The sequence below is a fragment of the Trachurus japonicus genome, chromosome 15, assembly GCF_045865225.1.
Source record: "Trachurus japonicus isolate A0001 chromosome 15, Traja_1.0".
In the NCBI taxonomy this organism is placed as follows: domain Eukaryota; kingdom Metazoa; phylum Chordata; class Actinopteri; order Carangiformes; family Carangidae; genus Trachurus; species Trachurus japonicus.
The window spans coordinates 30,820,319-30,844,606 of record NC_140921.1 but is presented as its reverse complement, the minus strand read 5'-3'; the positions used below and the strand labels follow the sequence as shown (position 1 = coordinate 30,844,606).

The 24,288-nt window shown below is 44.5% G+C and overlaps 2 protein-coding genes across 8 annotated transcripts in view; one reads left to right on the top strand and one right to left on the bottom strand.

Moving 5' to 3' along the window:
- fancl (FA complementation group L) overlaps window positions 1-15,845 on the top strand; it is a 49,658-nt gene extending 33,813 nt beyond the window's left edge. Inside the window, exons 8-14 of one of the 2 annotated variants that reach the window (XM_085800962.1) lie at window positions 482-632; window positions 739-822; window positions 3,110-3,155; window positions 10,598-10,679; window positions 11,583-11,699; window positions 14,623-14,694; window positions 15,663-15,845. In XM_085800962.1, the coding sequence (XP_085657088.1) occupies window positions 482-632; window positions 739-822; window positions 3,110-3,155; window positions 10,598-10,679; window positions 11,583-11,699; window positions 14,623-14,694; window positions 15,663-15,695 (585 nt within the window). In that variant the 3' untranslated portion in view covers window positions 15,696-15,845. The remainder of the gene's footprint in view (window positions 1-481; window positions 633-738; window positions 823-3,109; window positions 3,156-10,597; window positions 10,680-11,582; window positions 11,700-14,622; window positions 14,695-15,662) is intronic. The other variant, XM_085800963.1, reaches the window with a different exon arrangement.
- Window positions 15,762-24,288, bottom strand: part of LOC146973946 (serine/threonine-protein kinase VRK1-like) — a 31,433-nt gene continuing 22,906 nt past the window's right edge. For 3 of the 6 annotated variants that reach the window (XM_085800955.1, XM_085800957.1, XM_085800956.1), the window contains 4 exons: window positions 22,814-22,992; window positions 20,284-20,427; window positions 16,397-16,579; window positions 15,762-16,115 (listed from right to left, as the gene is read on the bottom strand). In XM_085800955.1, coding sequence (XP_085657081.1) covers window positions 15,762-16,115; window positions 16,397-16,579; window positions 20,284-20,427; window positions 22,814-22,992 — 860 coding nt within the window. Of the gene's footprint in view, window positions 16,116-16,154; window positions 16,256-16,396; window positions 16,580-20,283; window positions 20,428-22,813; window positions 22,993-24,288 lie in introns of those variants that run through there. The other 3 variants (XM_085800959.1, XM_085800958.1, XM_085800961.1) reach the window with 3 other exon arrangements.

The window sequence follows — 24,288 nt, the reverse complement described above, 5'->3', positions numbered from 1 at the left end:
TTGTGTTATTATCTCATAGCATGGTGAATGTGCAGGTCACAACTTGTCCACCAGAGCGTTTTGGAGTTGTTGGATTGTTTATTTGATGAGTTTGATGAGGGAAACCAAGAAATTCCATTAGCCTCCGTAGCGTAGCTCTGAGCAGCTCACGGCTCTGCTCTGCCGTTCTAAAAATAGCTTGCACCGACAATTCAAGGTAACGAAGACCAAAAGTCAAGTGTTAGTTTTACCATTTGACCATTTTACCATTTAAATATCCCAAAGTTTTTTTTATTATTATCATTTTATTCTGTTTTTGTGTTTGAGGTTTGTCAAGACTAAACTGCAAATAGCCTTGAACAATGAAAATGTTTGTGGGGTATAATACAGTATAATACAATGTCGAGGATGTTTATTGCAGAAGTTTCTCTGCTGCGGCAGCATGTTGGAGTCTTCTAGTGTTGTAACTGACCTCCTGCCTCGTTCTGCTCTGGTTTGGTAGACCACCCTGGAGCAGCTCCACAAACACTTCCTGCTGGTTTTGGAGTCCCTGACAGAGTTCTGGGACATCCTGGACGAGATTGACAGCAAGACCTGGATCCTGGAGCCGGAGAAGCCCAGTCGGTCTGACACCATGAGGCGGATCACCATCGGTACGGTGTCACACACAGCTAATTCCAGTCATCCAGACACTTCATGTCTATAATCCAGCATCTCATGTGGTGGTTTGGGGCGGGGACATCCTGTCTGTGTGTGCAGGGAACAACGTGTCCATCAAAGTGGAGGTGGATCCCAGACACCCTAAGATGCTGCCAGAGTGCTGCCTGCTGGGAGCCGAGCACGGTGCGTAGGACCCCACAGACATGGCAACGCTTCAAAGTGTGTTGTCAGGCGCCGTGAGAACATAAGAAGCATATCTGCTCTATTACACACCCAAAAGTGACACGCCATATGAAAGCATGGAAAATCCTCTCCTCACTCCAACACACTCATCAGCTGCAGATGAGCTTTGTCAGTGAGGAGACTCTACAGGATCTCAGAGCCCTCGGAGGTCAGCGGTGCTGTCAGGCTGGCTGCAGCTTCACTGCTTTATTTTCACACCGACTGAGCCAGTAACTGAGCCTTTTAAAGGTGTAGCATGAGAATTTAAAAATGTGGCCTGTTTTCCTCCCTGGAAATTATATATAATTTAAAAAATATTTATATTTTATTTAACAGAAAATCGAGAAACTGAAATATAGTTTTAGTTACTGAACTTATCTATTCTCCAACCCTAAACCCTTTAATGAATGCTCAACTGTTCCATCTTTTTTTAATCAAAGTAAATAAAGTTAGACTGTCACTTGTAAATAAAAATATTTGTTGTATATTTTTATTATATATATTTACTTCCAAAAGCAAGCAGAGGAGGTAGCTTCATCTTTCTTTCTTTTTTAAGATTTTTTGGGGGGGCATTTTTGTCTTTAATCGATAGGATAGTGGAGAGAGACTGGGGGAATAACGTGCAGTACAGATCAACACAGTCTGTTAACCACTCTACCACCAAGCAACCCCTGTATCTTTTGCAGTAGCCCCAAATTTATCTGCAAGCCCCGCCCTCCAATCAGAAGCCCGAGTTGCAAAGTCCACTGTGAAGACACATTTAAAGGTCCAGTGTGTAAAATGGGGGGAAAACCGTGACATCCAGCCTTCAGATTCTAGATTACAGCGCTCACTCGCACTATCCCCTCCTGTCGACAGGGAAAAAAACGTGTTTACCACGACTGAGGTGACTGGGAGTATTTCAGGAGCATAGAGCGATGAGGTGAAGATCTGAACCATGTTACCATATGTCTGCTGTTTCCTCCTCCTTCTTCCCTTCCTCCTTCTTCTTCATCAGTTTATATGAATGCGAAACTCTCTGACTGGCTGGATATTCCATTCGGGCTGCTGTACCAAGATGGCGACTCTCTAAAGCCAGAGCCTTGTTATATGTAGATATAAAAGAATAATTATAAGGCTACGGAAACCAAACAAATTTTATTTTATAGCGATTATACACTTATGCAAATATATTCATGGTATAGTATAGTATATTCATAGTATATTCAGATTTTGCCAATAAAGCTTGCCAATTATTACACACTGGACCTTTAACTGTGTGTTGTCTGTCTGAACATGTTGTTTCTTTGAGTCAGACAGTTTGAACTTAACCAGTTAAAATTCACCAAAAAGCAGACTTGATATAGATGAGAAATGTTGCAGTAGATTACAATCTCTAAAATGTTAAAAATGCCAGAAAACAATCAAAAAATGACTTCAACAAATGACAGTTTCCAGGTAAATCTCCCCTGAATACCCACAGTAGGTGTTTGTCAGGTTTTCTTGGATAGCTGTAACGACAAAGGAAAATAATTGTAATCTATTCATTTACATGAATGTAAACAACAAACGCGTTCCGTCGTCTTCACCAGGCCGAGGATCAGTCCAGGCAATAAAGCAGCCGTTATTCACAACAGATGAGTGAGAAGCCGTCAGGCGTGAACGCACTAGCGCCTCTTTCCCACTCATCCCCACACGTGTGGACTTCCAGCGGACGGCTCGTGTTGACTGTTGTCTGCCGTCATGTCAGAGGACTTTCTTCCAGAATGGCACATTTTTCATTCTCACCACGCCAACACGGAGCCGGAGCGGCGAGCTTTCACATTTCTATTTAAATCCCCGTCAATTGTTGGCCATTGTTTCTGTAAACTCAAGGTCACGCAACTCCTAGCCTGTTGCCTAGCAATGCAACTCAAAAGATATTAAACACATACACACACACGCTTCAGCCAAGATGGGAGGCAGGCGGCAACCCTCAAATACGAGGGTCACTCTGAAATATTGCTTTTTGCATGTAGGAATAACAAATAGTGAAAGTGATGAGTGCCGCACGGAGACAAAGTTCCCCACGGTTCACATCCGACACCGGGGACGCCGGCGCCGCCGGTGAACTGGCTGTTGTCACATAACAGGCGGTGTTTGATGGTATGCAGAGGAAGACAGTCTCATTTTCTTAAGGCGCTTGTACACAACAGTACACAACAGTGTGTCTGCAGCAGTTTGCATCCAAAACACAATCATCTCCTCTTTTCTTTCCTTCTCACTGCAGTGGTGACGCCGCTGAGGAATAAGCTGAACGCCAATATGCACATGTGGTGAGTTCCTCTGCCTCAACTGAGCTGTTACTTGATTGGATGAAATGAAAATTCAGTGTAATGATTGACCGTCTTATGTATTTGTACATCAGAGTTTGTCACTTTGGTTATTTTAGGTGATTTTTACACTATAGTGTTCATGAAACAACCTAAACCATCAATGTGTAACAAGGCTGCCACATCACTGACTACACAGTCCAAGTCCAGCTCATTTGGTGAGTGTGTTAGTCCACAGTGGTCCACTTCAAAAGGTCTTGACAGTTCATGTGACCTTCAGTACGGTTCACATCAGCCAGAGGATTACTTGAATTCACATCAGCTGAACCTACATGCACCTCTGTACATCCAGCTTAAACCAGTTGGTTCATGTTCTAAATGTGAAACTTTATTGGACTTGAATACTTGTACTGTGAGCTAAACGACTGTGTCTTATTCTCCGTAGTCATTCATCTCCAGCTGTGAATTTCCTCACTGCTCCGGTGTTTAGCATCTTTCAGCCTCCTGTTTTGGTTTTTGGAATTGTTAAAGGGATACTTCACCCAAAATCGATAATTTACCAATTTTCTACTCACCGTCATGCCAAGGAAGGGTTGAGAGTCAGCCCAGGAGGGGTTCGGTTGGCAATGGATTTTCATATAATGGCGGTAGATAGAGCTCACTTTTGAATCGTCCAAAACACACACTATGAAACATCCAGATACCTCCATACTGCTCGTCTGTACTGACCCAAGTTTCCCGAAGCCGCCACATGGAAAAGTTGTTCGGAAGAATATAATGTGATCTCTGTTTTCAGCCTTGTTGTAGCAGTAGCTCCCAGTGGCTCTGTTGATGTTTGTGCGCATGCACAAGAGTTACTGCCAGTTGTTCTTCCATGTTTACATCCATGGTTTACCAAGAAGAACGAACAGAAGAACTCCTGAGTAGCCATTTATAGAAGCCAGAGCTGTAAAGAAGAACTTTGTAGTTCCACCAGAGACTTTGGAAGTGGAAAAAAGACTCTCTCCTCGCCGATTTCATTGACACCGCAGCCACACAGTCCAAAATCATCTCCTCCATGAACTCAGCCATCGCCGACACCATCCTCTGGGACCCCTCTTCATCACTCTGTCACCGGCCCTCTTCCTGCTCAACCCCCAGCTCACAGGCCCCCTGGTCAGTGGTAGTGGGCAAAGCAGGGAAGAGTGGGCGTCCTCGCACTGCCTCGCCCCCGTCCCTCAATCTCACTAACCGCTTTGCCATGCTACCACCTGATGTCCCTGCTGATGTTCCCGAGGCCGATGCTGCTGCAGTAGCTGGTTCTCCTCCTTCTCCTCCAGACGCGGCGGCGGCGGCGGAAACTTCCTCTCCAGATGCAGCGGCGGCGGCGGCGGAAACTTCCTCTCCAGATGCAGCGGCGGCGGCGGCGGAAACTTCCTCTCCAGATGCAGCGGCGGCGGCGGCGGATGCTTCCTCTCCAGATGCAGCGGCGGCGGCGGCGGATGCTTCCTCTCCAGATGCAGCGGCGGCGGCGGCGGATGCTTCCTCTCCAGATGCAGCGGCGGCGGCGGCGGAAGCTTCCTCTCCAGATGCAGCGGCGGCAGCGGTGGAAACTTCCCCCCCAGACGCGTCGACTCCTCCAGCGGCAGCTGCGGCGACGGCGCTACCATCCCCGCCCGCTACATGGCTCAGGTTTGGAGCCAGACCTAAGGACTCGGCCACCTTCCCACCAAACCGGTCCACACACCTGCTGCCCTGGACAGATGTGGTCCGTGGCAAACACTCGGCCTCCTCTCAGCAGGACAAACAGCGGGGGAAGTCGTCCTCCTACCGCCGCAAGTTGCTGAGGGAGGCTGTCAACAGGCGCTCTGGTGGCTTTCCCCGCCCTCAGCTACCCGAAGAGCTGTCTCTGTCTCCAAAACTGGATCCCAGCCCCGCATCTGGAGCTCCGGCAGCCGCTGTGGATCTCCCATCCTCCTTCTCTGCCTCCTCTTCCTCCACTCCTGCCGCTGCTGCTCCTGTCCCATCTCACACTGCTGTGAACCTGGAACCCACTCCTCTCTTCCCCCCCACTGCTCTGATCGTTGGCGACTCCATCGTCCGGCACATCCGCTTTGCGAATGCGCTTACTCACTGCTTTCCTGGAGCCACGACCGCCGACATCCTGGAAAAACTTCCTGGTCTCCTGGAGTCAGCGCCCCTCACAATTACAAAAGTTATCGTTCACTGCGGCACGAACGACACCACCCATACGCCATCGGAGCTGACAAAAGTTCACTTTGCTCAACTTTTTAATCTTCTTAATAACTCTGGAAAGTCCGCTTTTATCTCTGGCCCGCTCCCCACAATGGGCCGTGGCGATGTTCGTTATAGCAGGATTCTGTATCTCCACACCTGGCTCCATTCCGTTTGCGCAGCACATAACATCTGCTTCATCCACAACTTTGACTTATTCTGGGAGCGTCCCTCCTTCTTTGGGCGGGACGGTCTACACCTGAGCGTGTTGGGATGCCGCATACTCGCTGCCAAACTCCGGCACGCTGTGCGTTACGCACGAGATTGACTTTTTACCAGTGTACACACCTGTCCGCCTGCTCTCTCCTTTTCTCTCTCTCCCACACTCATAATAAATCATCGAACAATCACTCCTTGCTCCGGGGATGATAACAGCCGCGCCATTTCCCCCTTTTGGACGGCGAGATCACGTGAGCCAAACCGAGTTAGGAGGTCGGTTGACCACTCTGTGTTAATCCCGGTGTTACGGACTCAGAAACTTTCCAGCGTCACTCTCAAGCTCTCCCTTTTTAATATTCGGTCTCTCACGAACAAAGCAACCTTTCTTTCCGATTTTATTGCTGACTCTAATTTGGACATTGTCTGTCTCATTGAAACCTGGCAGCAGCCTAGTGACTTCTTTCATTTAAACCAGTCTTTGCCGCATGGGTATGTTTATGTTGCTAAACCACGCACTTCCGGTAGGGGCGGTGGCCTGGCCCTGATCTATCGCGAGAGTTTGAAAATACTCCCCATTCCTGTGAATGATTCACCATCATTTGAAGTGCTGGCTGTGCAGTTAAAGGGACCTGTACCCACCATTATTGTGTCTGTTTACCGTCCACCTAAGGCCTCTTCCACCTTCATCACTGAACTCTCATCTATTTTAGCAGATCTATGTGCCATCACTCCAAATATCATTTTAACAGGGGACTTTAATATTCATGTTGACAATCCTAAGGACATTTTCTCCATTGACTTTATCTCCACACTGGATAGTTTTAACCTCACACAGTATGTCACATTTCCAACACACAATAAGGGCCATATTTTAGATCTGATCTGCTGCTCTGGTATTGTCCCATTTAATCTTTCCGGTACAGAACTCCCATTGTCAGATCACAAATTCATAACTTTTGATGTCAACCTTCCTGTCTCCAAATTCCGTCAAGACCGTATCATGTCCTTCCGTAACATTAAGAACATCAACACCACAGAACTTAACAGTCTAATTTCTATGTCAATCTCTCATCCACACCCTCTCTCTGTTACTGAACTTGTCGACCACTACAACAGCACACTACTCACCGCACTGGACTCCCTGGCTCCAATAAAAACCCGCACAGTGACTTTCCCTAGGACTGCCCCATGGTTCACCTCAGATCTCCGCCAGCTTAAAACTCATGGCCGCCGCCTTGAGCGCCTTGCCAAGAAAACCGGACTCACTGTTCACCTTCAAATGTACTCGGACCACATCACCTCCTACAAGACTGCTCTAAATGCTGCCAAATCTGCCTTCTACTCCAACATCATCCACCGCGACGGAAACAACACCAGGACTCTTTTCTCCACAGTAAACAAACTTCTCAAGCCCAAAGAAACTGCCACACGCTTCACATCAGCCCTTCAGTGTCAGCAATTCTTGGACTTTATCAATCACAAAGTTTACTCCATACATCACCATCTCACCCCCTGCCTGTCTTCTCAGTCAAACACGCCTTGGCTCAATGCTACTGTCCGGCCCACCACTACCCTGTCTGCCTTCCATCTTCCGTCAAATCAACAGGTATCTCAACTAATCATGTCTTCCAGGTCTGCTACTTCTATACTCGATCCACTTCCTACCACATTGGTCAAGGTCTGTCTCCCCACACTCTCCTCACTCATCACGGAAATTGTGCACTCCTCCCTGTCAAATGGTATTGTTCCCTCCCTACTCAAAACCGCTTCAGTCACACCCATATTAAAGAAACCTGGTTTAGACCCCACTGAATTCAATAACTATCGCCCTATCTCAAACCTCCCATTCATCTCAAAAATCATTGAACGTACAGTAGCCAGCCAACTCCAAGACCATCTATCAAACAATAACCTCTTTGAGCCTTTCCAGTCTGGTTTCCGTCCAATCACAGCACAGAAACAGCTCTCATTCAAATTACAAACGACCTTCTTTTAGCAGCGGATTCTGGCCTACTCACCATCCTCATACTTTTAGACCTCAGTGCCGCCTTCGACACTATATCTCACACCATCCTCTTAGAGCGTTTGGCCGGCACTGGGGTCTCTGGTATTCCTCTTCAGTGGTTCCATTCCTACCTGTCTGACCGTTCTCAGTTTATTCAAGGAGTAAATTCCAGATCATCACCCTCACCACTCCCCCACGGTGTTCCGCAAGGTTCTGTCCTCGGCCCCTACTTTTCATCATCTATATCCTCCCTCTTGGCAATATCTTCCGTCACTTTGGTATCCACTTTCACTGCTATGCTGACGACACCCAAATTTACATCACCACCAAACCGGACACTATATCACCACCTACTGCCCTTATCGACTGCCTGCAAACCATCACAAACTGGATGTCAAACAATAAGTTAAAACTCAACGGCAATAAAAGTGAAATTCTCCTTATCGGATCCAAATCATCACTCTCCAAATCACACCCCCCTAGTATTCTCATTGACGGCTGTCTGGTCTCCACTTCAACCGCAGTTAAAAGCCTCGGTGTTATTTTGGACAGTACCCTCTCATACACATCCCATATCAACAACATCTCACGCACAGCCTTTTTCCACCTCCGCAATATCTCCAGACTCCGCCCCTCCCTCACCCAGCACTCCACCGAAATCCTTGTAAATGCCCTGGTCACTTCCCGCTTGGATTATTGCAACTCCCTCCTCACCGGTCTACCACAGAAACTCATCCACCGCCTACAAACTATCCAGAACACCGCCGCCAGAATCATCACCCGTACCAAGTCCTCGGATCATATTACACCAGTCCTCATGCAACTTCACTGGCTCCCTGTTCATCAACGTATACATTACAAGCTCCTTCTGCTAACATTCAAAGCTCTCCATAACCAGGCCCCCCCATATCTCTCTAATTTGCTTCATCCTTATATCCCACCCCGTTCACTCCGCTCCTCATCCGCCGCCCTGCTTTCCACCCCCTCTTTCTCACTTACCACACTTGGTGCTCGGGCTTTTAGCTGTTCTGCACCTAGACTCTGGAATTCACTCCCACTACACATACGCACTCTGGACTCCATCGACACCTTCAAATCCCACCTCAAGACACACCTTTTTAAATTATCCTACTCCCTATAACGCTCTGTCCCCTAACCATTTTATCCACCTTATCTGTGTTTCTAGCCACACTGTATTTTCTTTGTATTCATGTATGTGCTATTGTATTTATACTAGGGCTGTCAGAGTTAACGCGTTAATCGCGATTAGATTAATTAAAAAAATTAACGCGATTAAATTTTTTAATCGCGGTTAATCGCGGCCCATTTTGTCCTCTGTCTGCTGGACTGGAGGACTGGAGTGTGGGACCTCCAGTCCAGTAGGTGGCGGTAAGGCACCTTCAAGTTGGTTGCTACACAAATATACACAGTCTAACATATATCCACAGCTCCATCCATTGATTTTTTGACGGCTTTGTTGTCAACAAATGCACATGGCCATGTATTGATTTTTTTGACATCGTCAGTTGTCAACAAATGCACGTGGCGATGTATTGATTTTTTGACGCTTCTGTTGTCAACAAATGCACATGGCCAGGCAGAGGCGTAGCAAAGTAAAGGGCAATTTCCACTGGATGCAATTCGTTTCAATTCTGTGTGAGTTTCATGCATCATGTGTTATGATTAGGTACTAGGCCTGCTAGGTCTGGTCTAAAAGTTGTTTGTCTAGAGATTATAACACTTTGGAGGGTTGAAAGTCCAAAGCGCCATATATAATATTTTTAATAGAGATTAATCGCGAGTTAACTATGGAAAAAATGCGATTAATCGCGATTAAAAAAATTAATCGTTTGACAGCCCTAATTTATACCTGTTTTTGTTTCTTGTTTTTGTCTCATTCTTACATGTAAGGTGACCTTGGGTTCTTGAAAGGCGCCAACAAATAAAATTTATTATTATTATTATTATTATTAGCCTGGCTCTCGCCAGACCCTTGTAGTTCCGCAAAGCTACGCTGAGCTCCACACAAGGGTCTGGGACTGCTCCATAGGCGATTCATTTCAGAAGGCGGGGCCTTGTAAAAAAATCTTGTATGTGATTGGATAAACCACTTGTCCGTTATCTTGAATGACGTGCTACTTCAGCCACTCACTGCGAGCCGCCATTGTTGTTTGACTCAAACAGTCGCTTCAGTGCTACGTCACACCTCAGAAAGTCCCGCCCGGCGATCCTGATTGGTTCATTATTTTTTGCTCCGGGGAAGAAGTTTGCATTGGCCTCGAGTCCAGACCCTTGTGTGAAGCTGAGCGTAGCGCCTCTGGTGGAGCTTTGCGGAACTACAAGGGTCTGGCGAGAGCCAGGCTAGAAGTGGATGGCTCTCGCAGAAAATCTTGGGCATGCGCACAAACATCAACAGAGCCACTGGGAGCTCAGCACCCTGCTCTGATGCTGTAGCAGAGTTCACTAAAGGACACATCCAGCCTGAAAATGATATGAGATACGTTTAGATAAGATGAGTCATAGAAATAAATAAATAACTAAAGGTATTTGTGGGTTCATGGTGATGTGATGTGATTTCACTGAGCTCCGTGGCTCAGATACACTCAACACTTGTGTCTTTATTGTCGTTTTTTTTAATGGGATGGGATGAGTGTGTGCTCCAGCCCGACCTGAGGTCCTACTGCACATACTGCAGCATTATCAGTCACAACCTGGAGAGTAAAGAACCATCTGAGTCTCCGTCAGGAAACACACACAGTCACAGGGAGAAATCTGCACAGTGACAAGATAAAGAGTGATTATTTATCTTCCTGTTAAAGTCTGAGAAGAATCTTCCTCCACCACGCTTCAGTTTGAAGCAGCAGAAATTCTCCTGTTTTTTTTTTTTTTTTCGTATGTTTTTTTTTAATAGCATTGGTAAAAGGCTCCTAATCATCCCCCAGTGTTTTTGCAGGCTTATTTGCATGTGGTTAATTAGTGTGTGAAGCTGTCTGTGGTCTACTGGCAGGAACCCCGACTCCAGCGTCTTGCACAACCTCCGGGATGTTTTGGAGATCGAATTCCCGTCACCTGCCACCCACGAAAAATCTGTATGTCACACAGTTGCCCCCTCCCATCACGATTGCCTCAAGTACTTGTGTGTGTGTGTGTGTGTGTGTGTGTGTGTGTGTGTGTGTGTGTGTGTGTGTGTGTGTGTGTGTGTGTGTGTGTGTGTGTGTGTGTGTGTGTGTGTGTGTGTGTGTGTGTGTGTGTGTGTGTGTGTGTGTGTGTGTGTGTGTTTACATCTTTCTTACATCCTTTGCTTGTGTCCTCCTGTTTGTGTGTTTGAGCTTTAAGTTATAAGGGGGCGGACGTACACCGCTGCCTATTTTTCTGTCTATTTCCATATTTTTTTCTTTCTCTCTGTGTTTTGTTTTTCCAAGAGGTGGGCACAGAATTCTCCTTTAATTGGGTTGTTAACAGATAAGATCATTAGAATAACAAAGATGGCAGAATTCTCTGCACTATCAAATCGCTTTAATTATGCAAAACCATTTATCTCTCTCTTTTTTTTAAGCGCACGTTCCTTTCCCCTCCCCTCTCTGCGATGGGTTGAAAGGGCGTTGTGTTTATCCGCTGTCACCGCGGTGATTAATGCCTCAGCTTCATTAACATTCAGAGGAGTGCAAAAAAGTTGAGTTGACCAGATGTTGATTTTTTTTATTTTTTTTTAAAGCTGCCATCCTCTGTCTTAATGGATAGCTCCAGAAAAACAGGAGCTTCTCATTACACCAACATGCAAACAAGAGCAGAGAGAAAGTGTGTGTGTGTGTGAGAGTGATAGAGTGTTAAAGGTGATGTCAGAAAAAAAATCTAACTAGTGTGTTTGTCTCTAAGTGGTTACAGAGGTGCTGCCCAAATCCTCAGCATCTGTACTGTGTATCGTGTGTGAACAAGCTGAGTGCTGATTATTTCCATTCACTTTGTGTGTGTGTGCGTGTGTGTGTGTGTAGGCGTTCAGTGTTGAGTGCGGGATTTGTTACTCGTATCGTCTTGAAGCTGCGATCCCTGATCAGGTGTGTAACGACCCTCGCTGTGGCCAACCCTTCCACCAGGCCTGTTTGTATGAGGTATGCACACACACACACACACACACACACATACACACTGTGCTGAACTTGTAACAACTCATTCTAAGGTACCAGAAAGCTTTCATTTGTATGCGGGTCTGATTCGACATATTTATGAAAGCAATATTTGATTTTTGCTAATAAAAAGTCAAATAAGTTACACACTGGGGCTTTAAGACAAGAACAGACAGATGTGTCGATACCAGCGTTCCTCAGATGAGCTTCATTTGTCTGCTGCAGCACAAATACTCACTTCACAGCCACAAGGTTGTGTGCACTCAGTGTGTTTGTTAGTGTGTAGGCCAGATTGTGTAGAATCAACTCCTAGCCTGTAGCTGTGGATATGAGCCCTGTGATAAGACTAACCAGGGTGTCAGCTGGCTCCAGACCCACACAACCATAAAAGGAGTCGCTGATGAATGCATCACATAAAAGGCCGGCTGGATGTTGTACTGTATGTGTAACTTTAATTATAAAAGTGTTTTGTCACATAGATATCAAGAATTTGAATAATGTTTCACTTCTAAATGTAACTAATCAAACTAATGCTGTGTTCACATGGAGTCCAGCAGACGGCAAACTGGATGTCATGTTAATGGATGAGAGAGCGACGGTAAAGCTTGGGGGAAACCAGCAAAAAATACAGTTGACAGCAACGGAAAATGGATATGCTGTCCAGAGTTAAAATATTTTAATTCTGCCGTCTTGCCATCTTCCCGTCTGACTTGGACCGTTTGTTTGTTTTTGCCGTTCTATCCAGCGGCGTTTGCCGTTTGCCGGACTCCATGTGAACACAGCATAACTCACAAAACTAGTTTGCAAATACTGACCTGTTTATTGGAGAGTAGATCATGGAATCTATCCAATACATAAGATGTGACCCATGTTGTAATGTTGTGTAGGTCAGTGTAGTGTTAGTACTGATACACATGCTTTATTTCTTCATTTGTGCAGATATAAATAAAATAGTTAAGTAAAGGGTCAGATGTCACATTGAGTCTGTCTGACTTTCTGTTTATAATAGTTAATTACTTAACCACAGATGCCTTGAGGCATTTGTTAAGACTTAATGCATTAAATCCAGATTATATAGATCATTAGTTTAAAACTATTCGAGTCTAAGAGCTAACAAGATTCTTACAAGATCTTAACATCAAAAACCCAAAGACTTGATGCAACTTGAAATGTTTATTCATTTGGAGACTAGGTCAAGTCCAGAGACAGTCTGGGATCCACTGTGGTGTAGTCTTTAATTTACTCCAACTCCACAACATAGCAGACTTTTATAAGAGGTCAACCTTGGTAATAATGATACATGTAATGAAAGTAGTTTATTTGTGGTAATGGCGGCAAGGTTCAGTGTATTTGAAGTGCTCCTCCTCTTCCCTGCAGGCCCTGAGCAGCTCAGTAGACTGTGGCTCAGGGCTGATAAATATCATCAGTCAGTCAGCATCATTCACTACTGTAAGGCTGGGCTCAATGAGTCTATCCATTTTACTTTTGTGCAACACATTCTGTGTTTTAATCAATATAAAATAACAGTGTTGTGGGTGTAGTGTTGTTGTCCTGCTGCTGAATCGAAAATTCAGTTTCCTCAAAAGCAGCTCGTCTGTTACCTCTGACCATGTGTGTTGCAGAGGAAGCGCAGCAGCAACTGTGACAGTCTGTTTCTGGAACTAGCGATTGTCAGGACGCCTGATATAACTCCAACATAAACTGTGATCTAACACAAATTAAACAAATATCGATTTATATTATATGATAAAAAGGTACAGATTGTGCTGCAGGGATGCAAACGGGTCAGGACCAAAAAAGAGAGGAATTTCCGGGGGGGGGGGGGCCAAGTACAACCAAGTAGTGCATATAGATGGACATAGTTTTCAGAAGGTCAACATTTCTATATTAAAATGCTTTAAAAAAGATCTTTTAGGTCTTCACTGAATGTAAGTCATAATTATTACTATTAAAATAAACTTAATAAATAAAGACATGGGATGTTTCATTCAGTGTGTAATGGACATATAGGCCTATATAATGTGTTAGTTTCACTTTTTGAATTGAACACATTCTACATCGCGGAGGCGACGTCTTTAAGGCTTCCTTCACCTCTGAAACGGGGCAGAACTCCGTGGAAACACCTGCCTGATACAGCAACGTAGAGAACCGTGCGTTGCCGTCGCACCGAATGCACGCGGACGCGCCGCTTTAATGAGCGCGCACGTCGCGCGTCCACATTGGAGGTCGGCTGTTACCAGTATAATCAGAGACAACCATGAATGAGTTCGCCTCAGTTTCACGTGATTGTCACTGTCAGCCTGTTAGAAAAACATTTTACTGACCCCAGCTGAGACGCTGAGACCCCCCCCCTCCCAAAAACAAAAACTCTTCGGATCTGAACGATTCACACAAGTCACCTAATTGGTCATGAAAAAAGCGAGTTTCGCTTTTCGGCGCGCTGTTTGCATCCCTGGTGCTGGTGCTCAGTGATTGTAGTGAAGGAGCCACCAGAGACTCTAACAGAGCTGAATGGATAAATAGGCACTAGGATTCCAACTTGTGTGAGTGATGTTTTGAAATGCACCTTCTCCATTTTGACACAGAGTGACATCAAACTGTAATCTTATAATACCACATAGAAAATGAAACAATTTTAATCAGAGTCAAATGAAGAAAAGATATATGCACGGCCGTAGATATTCAATGAGCTCCTTTTTAGAGCTGTGAAAACATGACAGGAGAACATTCTGAGGTCGCGCGTAAAAGCCCTTCAGACGCTCCAAAGTGTTGGTAATCTTGAATATACCATTAAAGTGTGCAGTATTAAGTGTACATTGAAACAAGCGTTATCGTCACTTGACACTGACACACCAGATTCAAGGTAACCATGTGATGAAGTGGTTCCTTTTCTTCCTTTTTCCTTCAGTGGCTGCGAGCGCTGCCCTCCAGCAGGCAGAGCTTCAGCGTTGTTTTCGGAGAGTGTCCTTACTGCAGCAAGGTACGTCTGCACCGTCCATGGCATTCAGCACTTCATTAGCATGGCTCCATACAACAACAGCAACCTCCTCTTCTCTGAAAGGCAGCCCAGACTGTTCACAACAGTGTGCCGCATTCGCTCTTAGTAATACTGGAGGTTTGTGAATGCAGCATCATCACTGATTGAAAGTCAGTCGGTTTTATTTGTGGGGTTGAATTTGAAGGGATAGTTCAACATTTTGGCAAATTGGCCCATTGCCATAATCCCTATAGTCATGGGAGTAGGTTTGTTGTCTTTAATTGTCGGTGCAAGCTGTTTTTAGAACGGCGGAGCAGAGCCGTGAGCTGCTCAGAGCTATGCTACAGAGGCTCATGGGATTTCTTGGTTTCCCTCTTCAAACTCATCAAATACACAATCCAACAACTCCACAACGCTCTGGTGGACAAGTTGTGACCTGCACATTCACCACACTATGAGATAATAACAGAACAATATGAGACAGTTGTTTTAGAGGTAAATTCATGCAAAACTGCCGATACGTGTTCCCGTCAGTGGCAAGCAGTCTCTGCATTTACCTCTAAAACAACTCTCTCTGGTAACGTTCTGTTATTATCTCATGGCGTGGTGAATGTGCAGGTCACAACTTGTCCACCAGAGCGTTGTGGAGTTGTTGGATTGTGTATTTGATGAGGGAAACCAAGAAATCCCATGAGCTCTGCTCCGTCATTCTAAAAATAGCTTGCACCGACAATTAAAGGTAACGAATCTACTCAAAATACTCTAAAATTATAGGGATTATGGCAATGGGCCAATTTGCCAAAAATGTTGAACTATCCCTTTAATAGTGTTTGGCAGATCCTCAGCCAAAGCCCAGGCAGAACTGAGGGCATGCCCTTTTTAAAAAAAGTGAACCTACACATATTACACACAGCTGTTCAGGCCATTTAATAAGCATTAAAGATTAAAGCAGGTGTTTTCTTCCATTGCAGCCCATCACAGTGAAAATGGCCCAGAAGTCCTGAGGAATGGTTTTGTGTTCCTGTAGTCTACGTCTTCACTTTCATTGCAGTATACCTGCTCCACAGAACTTACTTTTCTAGAGTGAAAGGGTTTAAATTCACTTTGTCCAACTCCAAGACCCCGAGGACGCAGGCACCCAGGAGCAGGAGGAGACCTACAGAGACCAGCCAGAGCCGCCATCCTGTCCCTTGTGTGGGACCGGCTTCCTTTCCTGGACCTTTGACGGCAGACCAGTCCCCAGAGCTGTCTCTGAGTTCATCGTCCCACTGCCGCTGGTTGTGTAGCGGCCTCTCGTCCCATCTTTCACTGCGGTCCCAGTGTGTTTCTGTCTGTTCTCTCCTGTGTGTGTGGACTTGTTCCTGCCTCCTCGGGGTCTGGATCACTCCGTTTCTTTTCCTGGAGGTCTGTTTGGATTGAGTTTTCTATCAAAGAGAATAATTTAAGTGTTTGCTGTTTGATGATCACATGAACAACTTCAAATAAACTTGTGGACTGATTTCCAGCTGAACAGTTGAGCGTTTCTTTGCAGCTTTCTTGAACTTGGGTCACAGCAGGAATCTTACTGTTACAGATATTAAAAACAATTGATAAAACATTCATCAATAACAGATTTAAATCGAACAGTCAGTGTTAAAACAGTTTTTCACAGCAAATTAAACTGCTGTATAAAGAGCCTGGCTGCTCCTACACCTTTGCTTCACACCTGTTTAGGAGGTCTGGGGCCTAGCGGAGGGCCCCTCAGGTAGCATGCAGGGATGGGTTTGGGTCTTGTCTCATCTTCATTGTCATCCTCATCTTCATCCTCATATTCTTCATCATCATCGTGGTACGTCCGTACAGGCTTTGTCCTCTGGGATCTTCTGACAGCAGGTGGAGTTTTTTCCTTCTGTGAGAAGTGAGTGAACTTTTCTTTTATATCATATAAAGGCAAAGCATCTTTATTTATATATAGTGCATTTCATAGCAAGGCAACTCAATGTGCTTTACATAAAGACAAAACATTTAAAAAGAATACCATAAAAACAAAACAAAAATTACCCCCCCCCCCCAAAAAAAAAAATGTAAACATCAAACATAGAGTTAAAGGGACATTGTGTAACTTCTCCTGTTATCTATATTCACGAAAATCGATTATTTCGTTCAAAAGTGCGTGTTCCTTTCAGCTCTGAATGAGCCGTTCATATCATTCATATCTCCATGGAGCGGGTAAGCTCGGTGCTGGCTGCCATGTGGTGTCGCCATTTTTTTTACGTTCAGTGGCAGCGTGACGGTAGGAAACCACGGAAACTCAGCGGAGACACCAGAGCTGTCGTCTCAGGTCGAGGTGGCGTCTGTGAAAAGTCAGTCAGTAACGCTGTGAGGACTGCACCGTCGGAAAAACGGCCGTCGGTAACAAACCAGATGTTATTTTAGTCACAGAAGTGGAGAGAAAGCCGGTAAAACGTGGGTCAGGTAAACAATACAACATCGCCATGACAACATATTGTCACGTGTATTGTTTTGCCTCGTGCTGACCGGCCACTTGTTTACATAGAGGCTTGTTTATGCCGTTACCTGCAGCGGCTGTTGTCCGTCTGCCATCTAACCGATTTCACGTGAATGCAGCATAAAAAATACGACTGAGTTGCGTGCGATATACAACCGCACCGCTAGATGGGAGGAATTCTTACACAATGTACCTTTAACTCATTGAGTGCCATTGACGTATATATACGTCAAACGCAGTTTTCTGCGGCTGGTAAATGGGGACGCTGTAGCGCACACTGGCCCTCATTTATGAAACTTGCGTACACCAAAAAAATGGGTGTACACCAAATTCACCGCAAGGATCGGCATTTATTAATCTGAGCGTGAGCGTACGGTACGCACAAATCTCACGCCAGCTCTGACCAGGTGTACGCACATTTGGAACCAGCGTAGAACATGCAGGAAGGAGTGCTGCTGTGTCAAAATGATTATTAAACCATAGTCTAATAACGCAGCCATGTGGACCACATGTTGTTGTTGTTTATATTGATAAAAAGATAAAAAGTAGCCAAAGAAAAAAAAAGAAACGATAAAACCAAGTCTGTGTTGAAAATATAACTCGACTTTTATTTTGAGCAACTGAGATGAATTAAAAACCACGACGTGACAGATGCTAGTTAATCAGCTGTGTAAACAGAAACAGTCAATGACAGACAGACCTGTTATTGTAGATCACACACACAAACCAACATCTGCAGCACCAGAGCATGACCGGACGGCTCCTCAGTCTCTCTCTCTGACGGACACCGGAGGGGGGGGGGGTGCTCCGCTACCTGTCCAGGTGCAGCTGATCTCCGCGGAGTGTTTTTCTTTTCTTTTTTTTTTCCCGTCACCGGGACCTGTCAGCGGGACATCGAGCCGGTGTTTCACATCCCTCCATCAGCCGAACCATACCAGCGGTGCTGATGGTTATAAAGTTGCGTTCGCAGCAGTGTTATGCCTATATGATTTCTCCTCAGTCACTTGTGTTTAGTAAACTGCAGCAGCATTTCATGAGGTCGCTGGTTTTCCTGACGTGGTCGGTGACACGTGCGTCTGCAGCCTCCATCCACCGGGATGACGCTTATCAATCACAAAATCTATCAATCTATCAATGTCCAGATATTTAATGTTGCCGCCCTCTCCCTGTTCAACGCGGTAACGTCAGTAAAGTCTCTTCTTGGCCGTCTTCCGTGTCTCCATGTCGTAAAAGGGGCAGGGCGACGCCTCTAAAGCAGGAATATATCGGGGCGTGACATTTAAATTCCGCTCGTTTTCAGCCGCCGGATTTATCACCACCACGCCGGTTCTACGCCGAAATCAGCAGCGTACACACTTTTAGTAAATCACACGTGACACTTGCCGTACACTGATATTTACACCAGAATCTACACCAGATCCTGCGCAAGTTTAATAAATGAGGGCCACTGTGAGTAATTTTGGGGCTTCTGGGATGTGTAGAACGAAGAAGACTGTAGATCAGAGTAAGAAGTGAAGAGGAAGGAGAAGACGAGAGCGATCGGTACAGAGATAAAAAAGTTGGGAAAAGTTTCTATTTCTAGAGGAAAACGACGGGCAGAGCCTGGAACAAGTGTAACGTGGAGCTGGAGGAAAGCTTAGCTACGGATGCTATTAGCATAGCTCCAGCATGAAGTGATCGGAGGAGGCAGGAAAGGTAAACTCATCTAGATGATCAGCACCAAAATGCCGAAGCGGAGGCAGATCGCGGAGTCAGTTTCACCGGTTGCTGTAAACCGACGTCGTGACGACGAACCGAGAGATCAGCGCGGTGCGTCGCTGCCGCGGCCGCGTCCAGCACAGAGGCTGAAGACGCCACGACGTCTCCCTCCCTCCTTCAGAGACGAGGGGATGAAGCAGGAGGAGAAGGAGGAGAGGAGAGGGGCAGAGAGGGGGAGGGGGTGAGGGGTGGGTGAGGGGGCAGCAACTGCAGGAGGAGTAGGAGAGCAGGCATCACTCTGCAGAGTAGGACTCCTACTTGTTGTATTTTAGTTTTTTGTTTTTTTTGTACAATGAAAAAACATGTGAAATGAAATTTTCAGATGTCTTACATGTTTTTGAAACCAAAATTAAAACGGATAAATCACAGTTTTTCTTGAGAGACTCTCTTTCACAAAAATGCATTTTTCTCAGCTTTCTAGAAAAAAAGTGGTCTTTTTGGTGCAACCAGGCTCTATTCAACTTAAGATAAATTAAGAATGGAACAAGGTACAAACAAATGGTTTTTTCCCTAGTTAAATAGAGAGTCTCCTCTTTCCTTTGAGCTATTTTGTGTTTTCAGAGTCATAATACAAAATATTCTCTTGGTCTTAAAATATTACTCAAAATGCCCCGAAACGCTGGCACATGGCACTGACCATTTTATAAAAGGGCTAGCACTCAAAGAGTTAAAAGCAAGAGCAAAGAAGAAAAAAGTAGAAGAAAAGAAAATAGATGAAGTTCTTGATAAGCACATGAAAAGAGTTGTTTGTTTTTAACCTGGATTTAAAACTGCTTATGTGACTGGCGTTGTTCTGTGATCTGCCCTGAGCGGGTTTTGAACCCGGGTCTCCCGCACCACGGGCGACGATGCTAACCGTTTCGTCAAGAGCTCAGTGAGCACTTGGTAAGTGGGTTAGCACGTCTTTTATAGGTGAGTGGGTTTGACTTCAGTACTGCTAACCGCCACACGCTGTCACTTCTCCTTACTGGTACCTCGTGACTCTGACTATACCCACAGACCTCCGTTACATTTACAGTTGGGGCTGATTTCAGTTCTGCTGGTAGTTAAATGATGAACATGTGTGTTAGCAGCCTGAAGCCTGGAAGGGAGAGTGTCTGTGTTGAAAGGCTTTCTTTAATAAAAGAATTACTGTATTTTTGTGTTGCAACTGTGCCCCATAACAAGTCTCCACGTAGGTGCTGTGAAAACCTGAGAACTTGTTTCCAGCCCCAGTGTGCCCTTCCTCTAATCTAATGCTTAATGTGCAGTTGACAGATCTGCAATAAATGTTAACCCAGAGTCTGTGTGGAGTGTGTCCATGCTCTCAGGTGTTTGTCATCGGCTGCTTTGGTTTCAGATCTTACCTGTGTCTGAGGTTTAGCGAGGGGCGGGGCTCTGATGTACTGGGCTGGAATAGGTTTAGACTTTGCTCCCTCCTGAGTGTCTTCATCCACCTCTGTGACCGTGGGTTTGGCTCTGGAGGCTCCTCTGGCTCGTCCTGCTTTCTGCTGATAGAAAGATGTGGGATTATTTAAGCATCAAAAATGTTTTATATCCATTTCCCTGCCCAGGCTTTATACTCCCTCCACATGTGTAGCTGTACAGTTCTATATGCTGCCGATTTACCATCATGTCTTTTAAAACCCATCATAAAATATATTCTTAAAAAAAAGGGGGAACTTTTTTAACTTTTATTGTCTTGATTGTAAAAAAAAAAAAAAAAACCTGTCTTGGATTCTCTTAAATAAAACTTGGACTCTTCAGAGCCGTTATCAGATATAAAATAATATATTTATACGACACTAGTGGCGAATGATTCAGTGAACATGCCCGCTGAATGGCCTTTATCTCGGCTGACATTTACTCTCCTCGCTAAACCGCCTGTAAATGGCCACTTCTGTTTAACTAGGGATCAAACTGGCCAGCACTTTAGCATGGAAATTAAATGACACAAGGAGAGGAGAGGAAATCAGGAGCATAATTGGAGACATCCTGTGCTGCGTAAAGTGTGTGTCATCAACTTCTTCAAATTGGGCCATTGAGAGGGCGCTCGCTGGGCCCGAGGGGTCAACAAGTGATTCTGGTGAATTTGAGGAGAGTCGCAGTTCTCCTCCAGCTGGAGACCTCGGCACCTCTGGGTGGCATTGTCAGTGGTGGGGGGAGGGGAGGGCCGGGGGCTGGGGGGGGGGGGTTAACCCTTCGCCTTCACTGCTGCCACGTTCTCTCACTCGGGTTAAGAGACTCAGTGAAGGAAGCAGGAACATTTGTAACCAAGGCGGAGGAATTCAGTGTTCACTGAATGGTAAAAAAACATTAAACTGATGTTTTAACAATCAATGACATTTCATCCTATGGTATCAATGAATGGTGCATGATCGAAGTGAAAAGTATCATTACAATTATGACAGATTTCAGTATAGAAAGGCTGATGTTTGATGCCTTATCTGTGTTTGAGTGTTCTTGCTTTATAAAGTTTGAACATGTTTGATCAGTGCTGTTTGTTTAACCCTTTCATGTGTGGTGTCTACTACAGTCTGTGTCATGACCTAAACAAGGACCGGTTGCTTTCTCTCTTTCTCTCACACACACACACACACACACACACACACACACACACACACACATAGGTTCAGATTTAGAATTAGAGTTATTGTTATTAAATGTTATGTGTGTTCATACATATCAAGCATATCAAAACATATGTTTTCATTGTACTATTGAGTCCCATTAAAATAACTTCTGTCGTAAGAGCATGTTGTCCACTACAGTGGGCAGATACACAACTCCTTCAAAATGACATGTATTGAAAAACTTGTTTACTCGTTTTAAAATAAGAAAAAACATGTATTCATTTTTTTTTTTTTTTTTGCTTTGTTATTTAATAATTCATGCATGAAAGGGTTACAAAGGAACGCTTGTGTCTGCCTGATGTACAGGTAGACTGTGTCTTGCTGCTTCACCACTTACTGAAGCAGAGACAATAGCAACACTATGTCTTGCCTTGCTACACTTCAGTTGAGCACACTGGTGTTGGGGTGTTTTACTACTATACTATGACTAAAAACTATGAGTAAAGAAATAATGAACTGATAAAGAAAATCTCACAAAGTAATATGTAGCACAAAGAAACATAGACCAGAGCTCTATCAATCATTTTGCTGGAGCTTAGGTTGATATAACAACATACAGAAGTGACTGTACTAACTCTGCAAATGCACTGGGGTCCAATTTCACTAAACGGAACAGGTTGGTGGTGGAAATGCTTAAAGCAGAAGTAAGTGGTCCGGTCGTTTTCGCTAATGCTGCGTTCCAGGCAGGCTTTTGAAATCGTAAATTACAGCTTCAAGTCACAACTTACGACTTTGTAGCGTTTCAGGCAACCCACTCGTGTTTTTCCGACCTGTTTTACCGGTGAAAGTCACTATAACGGCCACTCGTAACTTCCGACCGGTGAACTCGTACCAGATCGAACTGGTACCACTTCACGGTCGGAAAAATAGGCTACGAGTTTCCTTGAACGCACCATAACAGTCCTCGTCCCTACGTCGCCACATTCACGGCGTTCCTTGGCTGCACACACAGCCCTGCATGCCGTTCTCTCTCCTCATTGGATAAAAACTGTAGGATACGATAAATGTTTTCTCTTCGGCTCAGAGCAGAGCAGAGTGACTGACAGACCCGTGTTTCAGTCCAAACACTCTATGTAAGTGACTGCTGTCGGAAGATATAACTATTTAAGACTTATATTAACACAAATATATCACTTACTTCTGCTTTAAGTAGATCTTCTCTGGTAAGCAGGAAGTTGTGTCTCTGGTGCATAAAGCCTTTGTTGGAATCAACTAAATAATAGTTTAGTTCCAGTAGTGACAGACAGTGTCCTCTCCCTCTCACCTTGTCTGTGTTGTGAGGATGGGCTGCTCGGGGCGGCGACTCTGCTGCAGATCCTCGAGGCACAGAAGAGTCACGTCCTCGTCTGTCCCGACTGGTCAGCAGCTGTTTGAGGTGCTGGTAGTCTGGTTTGTCTTTGTAGTCCAGAGTTTTCACATAAAGCAGGAAGGCAGCCACTTCGTCTGAGGACAGGGACAGAGTGAGGGACATTTACACAAATGTTTCAACTCAACTATCTTGGATAAATCCGGATGAGTTGAATTTGTATCCTTCTCTCCCACACACACACTTGGCTGATGCATAAATTGGCTCTTATCTGTGTCAGACAGAGGGGAGTCAGTTGCTGTCATACATCACACACACAAAGAAAAATCCCTCACACAGGTGTGACCTCTAACACACCACAACCTTTGGAAGCATGTCAATGGGACGGATGTTTAAATGGTACCAAGTTGTTCTGGAGCCTCGGGTCACAGTCAAAGTGACAAGGTTTGGTCCTGTGATGTCAGACAGGTTGACTTATTACTGTATGATCTCATCAGACATGCTAGGGCCATTTTCATGTATTTACTCTGGTCAGTACCCCAATTTTAATTCACAGACATTATGACTAAATCTGACATCTAATCTCACAATGACAGTAGTATTAACGCCTGCTATACAAACGGCGGTGCAAGATGGCGGCACTCTCTAAAGCAAGACCCTTGTTATATGTATATATGTATATATATATATATATATATATATACGTATATATATATATATATATATATATATATATAAGAATAATTTTATTTTATAGCGATTATACACTTATACAAATATATTCATGAGTAGTATATTCAGATTTTGCCAATACACACTGGACCTTTAACTGTAAGCCAAAATCATTACAATTAAAAGAAATAAAGACATGAAATATTTCAGTCTGTGTGTAATGAATCTATGTGAGTTTCATTATTTGAATGGAACTACTGAAATAAATACTGCTGTCAAACAATTCTAAATGTTTTAATACCATTAATCTCAGCATTTTTAAGTGCTGAGAGTTAATTGCGGTTTACCTTTTTTTTTCTTGCTCGAAACAGTGAAATGTATTATGTCAATATGAATGGAAAGTATAAGCAACATCCAGTGATGTAATACCAGTGGTTTTAAAAATGAGTGAGTGAAGATGGCACAGAGAGAGCAAGGCCGTTTGGTCAAGAAGAAGCTTACAAAAAAAACCTGCTGTGATTTAAAAAAAAGTTGTGGCGTTAATTAATACGCATTAACTTTGACAACCCTAGAAATAAATGAACTTTTCAGTGATATTCTAACTCATTAAGATGCACCTGTCCTGTATTTCTGACTCGACTATGTACATTTATGACAGATTCTGTTTTGCAGGCACATGGAAGGTGGAATCAGTAAATTGCACCAAGAGCAGATTACCACTGTACTGCTGTTCTCTGAGAAGTGAAATGTGGTATGTTGGA